Source organism: Tuber melanosporum (genome assembly GCF_000151645.1).
Source record: "Tuber melanosporum whole genome shotgun sequence assembly, scaffold_165, strain Mel28".
Lineage (NCBI taxonomy): Eukaryota > Fungi > Ascomycota > Pezizomycetes > Pezizales > Tuberaceae > Tuber > Tuber melanosporum.
Window position 1 is genome coordinate 95,401 of NW_003298825.1, and position 6,822 is coordinate 102,222.

General features: G+C 42.6%; 1 protein-coding gene; it reads left to right on the forward strand.

The window, feature by feature from the left end:
• Positions 1 to 4,932: 4,932 nt before the first annotated feature.
• GSTUM_00003244001 (60S ribosomal protein L7) lies at positions 4,933 to 6,554 on the forward strand (the record flags this gene model as incomplete). XM_002836883.2 has 5 exons in its annotated part: positions 4,933 to 4,943; positions 5,444 to 5,555; positions 5,752 to 5,918; positions 5,974 to 6,190; positions 6,242 to 6,554. 5 exons carry the CDS (start codon positions 4,933 to 4,935, stop codon positions 6,482 to 6,484), a joined length of 750 nt encoding a protein of 249 aa, XP_002836929.1. The 3' UTR covers positions 6,485 to 6,554.
• Between the last annotated feature and the right edge of the window lie 268 nt (positions 6,555 to 6,822).

A 6,822-nucleotide genomic window follows, 5' to 3' on the forward strand; every position in this document is an offset into this window, starting at 1 on the left:
AGTTGTCTCGTATTGAAAACATCATCATATGAGGTTAAGAAGTGAGGAAAGCAAAAGAGGAGCTGTGTGTTTAGAAGCAGGAAGAGAACGCCCGAGATGGTTCCCTCTCCTTTTCATTTTCATTTTTTTTTTTTTTTTTTTTTACTTTCCACGCTTCCGACTCAGATGCTCATACCGGACTAGGTTCTTCGCGAGACTTGGCAGGCTTCTCCAATTATCACCAATAGGGGAGGTTCTCCCAGTACTCGTTCGGTCGTGCAAGTAACAAAGAGGATGTTTTCGTACAAGACAGGGATTATTAGGCGGATTAACCTAAATTAACTGTGAGAAAACATTATGCCTGATATGATACTTGTACATCGGGTGTGAGCATTTGTGAGGCGAACTTGGTACTTAATTGGATTTTAACCTACGAAGGTTTGGTGAGTGTAACCATAGAAACAGCCAATCTTGGCCTTCTTTTGGAGGGGGAAAAAAGTGAGGCGAACTCAAAATCTACCAACCCTAACGCTTCTTGCTCTCTCATTGGCCCAGTAACCTAGTAACCAATGAGAACCGCTTCGCCTCACATACCCTGAACCCCCGTACTCGAAGACAAGTAGCATAAATAACTTGAACACAACAGCAACTGCACTGACCTTTCCAGAAGAGGAGTGCTGAAATTAGGCGGACGTACAAGTACAAGTAAAGTCGTTTCAAGGGGTTGCGCTTACACTTTACGAGTATAGTAGTTGACCCAAAATTAGTACCTGGAATAGGGGTAGAATATTGGAGCAATTATTTTATTTTTGCATTCCAACGAGAGTAATTCGCGTCCGACACAACGAGATTAAGCTGTATACGGTAAGCGTTGATACCCTTTCCGGGAGGTTACTGTGATTCCGCAACTGATTCACTCTAATACAAAATTCCGTGTACAGATCCCTGGGATGAAAGAACTGAACAACCGGTTGTGGAATAGTGCAGATACTTTAGTAATCATGGGAAGGTGGTGGCGTCCACCACTAGCAACCCAGGGTACTCCAGAGAAGTGCCCTCCATCTCAACGATAATTTCATGCTTAACAATAATCTTTAAAACCCTATCATACTTTAAACAACAGTACCATTACTCCTCCTTCCTAATATTATGTGTTGACAAAATTAACCATGATTCAACAATCAGTGGCAACCCACCCCTCTTCATCATTCCGCACTCTTAACAGTACCTAAAAAAATGCTCTAAGTCAACCAAGAAGAAACTACTCTGCTCAATTCTTTTTTTCAATAAACTATACCTTCTTTTCTTTGCAGTCATCTCAAAAAACCTATTCCCTCCACACATCTCTGTAAGTTTACCAGGGGGAGGATTCTTGGATTACATGAGTCTCAGATAAGATATCAGCAAATTTTCCACTATCTTAATATCCCCTACAATACTGTCAGAGACATAATTGTAAAGGGACATTAAGAGGGCAAGAAGAATAAGGATAGAGGAAGACATCCTAAAACTACTAAGTCACAGGATGATGCTATGGTGGAGAAAGCTCTTAAAAATAGCCATACTATCTATTCTGACATTACTGAGCAAGTTACTTCTAATCTTTCTAGTAGGACAGTAAGGAGAAGACTTGAAAAAAAGCATCTTAAAAAGTGGATAACACAAGAGAGAGTGCATTTGAATGAGAATCTAGCTTAAGAGAGTTTGGAATGGGCATTAGCTTATAGGCATTGGACAAAGAAGATGTGGAGAAGAAAGGCAATGTGGGAGGATGAGGTAGTTGTGGAAAGGGGAGGAGGAAAGAGAAGAAAATTGATTTTCGGATACCCATATGAGAAATGGAATAAGGATTGTGTTGAACCTAAGGCTAGGAGAGGGGAGAGAGGGATTAGCTAGATGATCATTGGTTGTTTTTATAGTTAAACTCATAGTCTTTTTTTGCCTATTTTTTCTGATCCTTCTTCTGCTGGATGTGGAGTTACTGAGAAGTGAATTATTGATGTTTATGATTATTATAACTTTCTAGGAATATGGGAAAATATCAGAGAAAAGGCTGGAGAAGAAGAGGTATTTTTTATCATTGACAATGCTAAGACTTACTAGCCTTTTTGGAGATGGCTCAGAGGGTCAGGAATTACACTGATGAAAATTCCTGCCTATTCACCAGATTTCAACCCAATTGAAAATATTTGATCTCTGGTGAAAGGTAAGCTTCACAAGCACTACCCTGAGCTATATCTTATGAAGGGTGATATCAATGTGGTCAAGAACGTAATTGTAAAAACCATCACTCATTGTTGGGAACTTCTTGACTTAAAGGTTTTTGATACTTTAGCTAGATCAATGGTGGATAAAATAGAGGTAATTATTAAGGCTAATGGATGATATACCAAATATGAATTTCTACTATATATTTACATCTTTTAATTTTGTTTTTTGGTTTTCATGATAGTGGATTGGTGGGTGGGTTTGGTTGTCATTACCGAAGATTTTCCTCTATTGAATCGCGGTTAATTTTATCCATGCACAATACCACTACTGTTAGAAAAAACAAAGAGGATATGAAATCCTATTATAGAAGACAACGATCCTAGCGAGAAGAAGAAAGTAAAAAGAGAGGAGATGAGAGGAAAGTGTTGTATCTGAGAGGATAAGCTCATGAACAAGGTGACATAAATGGTGACGGAGCTTCACTTGAGACTGTTGCAGAAGTACAATATTTAGTATGATAAAGCTATGATTTCTAACAACTGCTATCGTATGTATGATCCCTGCTTCATACTCATGCCAAGGTTGTGGCTAGCCACCACAAATCCTGGTTACTTGCTCTCTCGCAACCATGGGCACTCCTCCAGAGCCACAAACTTCCGTTGAGCTGTCAGATACCGTACTCGTAGTATGAGTACTGTACTAGGGGGTAGGCAAAAGTTGCGTCCACTACCACTGTATCTGTATGTGGGCTAAACCAGATCTGGAAGTTCGAGTGATAGCTGGTGAGTTTTTTTGGTGACAGCAAAAGTTGTGTGCATCTCTTAATATAGGTGCAGGAATTAAATATATACTAAGACAATTTAGTTATAGCGAGTGATATCTAGTGATTACCATTATGAATAAGAGAAGTTGAATCCAGTATCAGACTATATACAGAACACTGATCTAGTATTTTGTATCCCCCCCCTCTGCGTCAAGAACAGCTTGCAGTCATTCCGGCATACTCCTAATAAGACTTTCAAGTCTTTCCTTTGGGATAGCATTTCAGACAGCCATTATAGCAGCTTCAAGAGTTGTAATATCACCTATCCTTCCCCATGTTTCTCCAAGCTCATTTTCCATATCTAACTATAAGTTTTCAATTAGGTTTAGGTTTGGTGATTGAGCAGGCCAACGAGTTGTTTCCATCTCGTTAAGGTTACGATATTGGATAGAGTAACCTTTATGTCCAGGTGCCCCATCCTCAACTACCGTAACACAACCATATTCTTCACAGCAGCGGTACCAAAAAGGGACCAGGTAGGGATGCATTATTTTTGTTACATAAAAGGCAGAGTCTACCTTTGCCTTACATGGAACAAAAACAAGCTTGGACTTTAAAGTCCCACAGAACCCCCTCCAAACCATCTTGGTTTGGCGTCCGGACTTAAAGGTTTCATCAACACAGTCGACATGGTATTCTTCCGTGGCCTTTCTTGTTACCCATGGCCGATTACCAAACCCTGCGGTTGAAAATGTGGACTCATCAGTCCACAGAACGCGGGACCAATCCTCATATGTCCAGTCAAGACGTTCACGACACCAAGCGACACGGAGTAGTTTGCTTGCTGGCTGGATTGCAAATTTGCGCCGAGGTATACGATGGTGATAGCCTAAGGACTCCATAACGCGCTTTACAGTATCGGGACTGCAAGCGTAACCCATCTCCTCACATATCTCCTCCCAGCTAAGGCGTCGTGTCCTAGCATTTTGTGTCACAAATGCCTCTAATCGCTGCTTCTCAGCATCATCGAAAATGGGAGGCCGGCCAGAATGTTGACGGTTTGAAGGTGTGTTATCCTTCTTAGCACGTTTATATATCTTTATATTCAATATTAACAAACTTGAACTACAGGTGCCTTTAATTAAAAATAGAAATCTCACTTACTCGATAGCAGGTTCTTTGGTCAATGTTTAATTCTCACCCAATTCTTGACCAATTCCACCCCGCATGATCACGGAGAGTGAAGACCTTGTTACGCTCATCATGTGTTGTTTCACGGTGTCGAACTCCTTGTGGATTTTGCTCACAAGTGCCGGTTTGCTTCATGGTGTTGCAGGATACCATATTGGAGTTGTGGAACTTCAGCGGAATGGGACATGTTGTTTATCACAGTTTACTTTTCACTGACCAAGCATAGCAATAGGGGTATTGTGACCGGGGGGGGGGTTGCCGAACATGGCATAGTATTAGAATTGAGAGCTTGTGTTACTGCACCCGAAATACCCCTGTACCCGTGTACAGTATCATTCTGGAGAAGTGCCCAGGGTTGCGAGCGAGCAACCGGTTGTGGCGACTAGCCACAGCCTTGGCACGAGTACCATGAATTCATGATTTACCCTTGTACGATACCAGTATTATTTGATTCGTTAACCCTAAACCCTCTATACCTCTTTTCTGAAAAAAAACATTGAGATAGAGAATATTAATATCGATAATAAATTATTGAATTAATGTGGGTTTTTTAAAAAAAATTGTGATAAAGTAGAAAGTATAAACCTGTACGACCATTGTTGCTGTCCAAATACACGCTTAACCTATTCCTTGTGTCAGCCGCCGAGATCCCAAAAGAAAAAAAGCAGTCCTCCTCATCACTCTTAACCGCACAAAAAAAAAAACCTTCAATTCTTAGCTTCCTGAACTTGACAAGAAACCACAACCGACAACCATCAACCACTCCGCCGCCTACGGAAGTCACCACAATGCCTAACACGTATGATTCCCCGCGATCCCAATCCCTTTCATCTTTAGCATCGTTCTTTGCTTTCTCGCTAGTGATCGCTTTTCTTGAGAATTGCATTCCACCTCGATTTCATCTCTTTGGGCGGCATCTAGATACAGATGATGCCTTGAGGTTCTGGGTTGGAGTTGGCTATTGCCGGTTCCTTCCTTAAATAAATACTGCTACTGGGGATTGATTCTTTGCTGCTGATTCTTTGCCCTGGGCAAGGTATTGAGCATCGCAACTTTTATTCCCCCCAGTATATGTTCCTCCTGAAGCCATTTTCAGGGTCTTGTCGGATACTCTTGCAGTGTCCTCTGATCCTTTCTTGCTCAAACAAAGGACCTATGAGGACCAAGTCTTTCTTACCGATTAAATCTATGTCGTCGAGTGCACCAGCATTCAGAGCAACAGAATAATGACCGTTGTCACTTCTGTACTCGGCGCTGTTATTATACTTGCTTGCGTTGCAACTGACAATGCTGGAATAGTACCGTCCCCACCGCCGACCAAATCCTTATCCCAGAAACTCTTCTTAAGAAGCGCAAGGCTCAACAGAAGACTGCTGAGGAGCGCGCCGCGGCTGCTGAGACAAGAAAGAAGGTAGTTTCCCACTCTCCCCCCGTTTACCAAAGGACAAGGGGAGGCGCAATTCAGTGATGATATGAACAATACATGCAACTAGCTACGGCAATGCTGTTGCTTCATTAACCATCTTTCGGGACTGAGAATTCTGCTTTCTCCTCTTTCTGCTTTCACGATCGCCAATTGAGCATGTGCTGATATTGGAAAATCACAGGACGTCAAGGCCAAGCGCGAAGTTATCTTCAAGCGTGCGGAGAAGTACGTAAAGGAATACCGTGAGGCAGAGCGTGAGAAAATCCGCCTTGCTCGTGAAGCCAAGAGGAACGGCAGCTTTTATGTCCCTGCTCAACCGAAGCTTGTCTTTGTTGTTCGTATCAAGGGGTTTGTATTTGATCCCCTCAAGTCACTGGAACACCAGACTTACGATTAGGAATAGTATCAACAAGATCGCCCCCAAGCCTCGCAAGATCCTTCAACTCCTCCGTCTCCTCCAGATCAACAACGGTGTCTTCGTTCGCCTTACCAAGGCCACTGCTGAAATGCTCCGTGTCGTTGAGCCATGGATTGCATACGGTGAACCAAACCTCAAGTCCGTCCGTGAGTTGATCTACAAGCGTGGCTACGGAAAGATTGATCGCCAGAGAATCCCCTTGGTATATCCCTCTTGTCATCCTACCCCTAACATCAAACTAACACTATCCCAGACCGATAACAAGCTTATTGAGGAGAACTTGGGCAAGTATGGAATCATCTCCATCGAGGATCTTATCCATGAGATCTACACTGTCGGCCCTAACTTCAAGCAAGCTTCCAACTTTCTCTGGCCCTTCAAGCTCTCTTCTCCCAACGGCGGTTTCCGCACTCGCAAATTCAAACATTTTGTCGAGGGCGGTGACTTGGGTGATCGTGAGCAGTTCATTAACCAGCTCATCCGTAAAATGAACTAGAAACTGGAGGTTGTCACAATTTCTTATTTTTCCTATTAGGGGTTCCAAATAAACGGTTCTTTTCCTGCCATCTCCACTTGATTCTCCTAGGCCCTCGTTATCCCTGATTTGAATACTGAATTCAAGCGCTTCCCCTTCCTAGCGCTACCGTATTGTGATGCGCCCGGTTGTGCACGGGGTAAAGCGAAACCGTGAAGCTTCCTGCATTATCATATACGAGTAGTTGTACTAGTTCCGTACTGTAATATCAAACCTGCCCCCTTGGCATTATTCGCACTTACGATTTGTCCTTGGATCCTATTTTTGCGACCAATTTGTCTACGCTGTTTCCAGTGGTA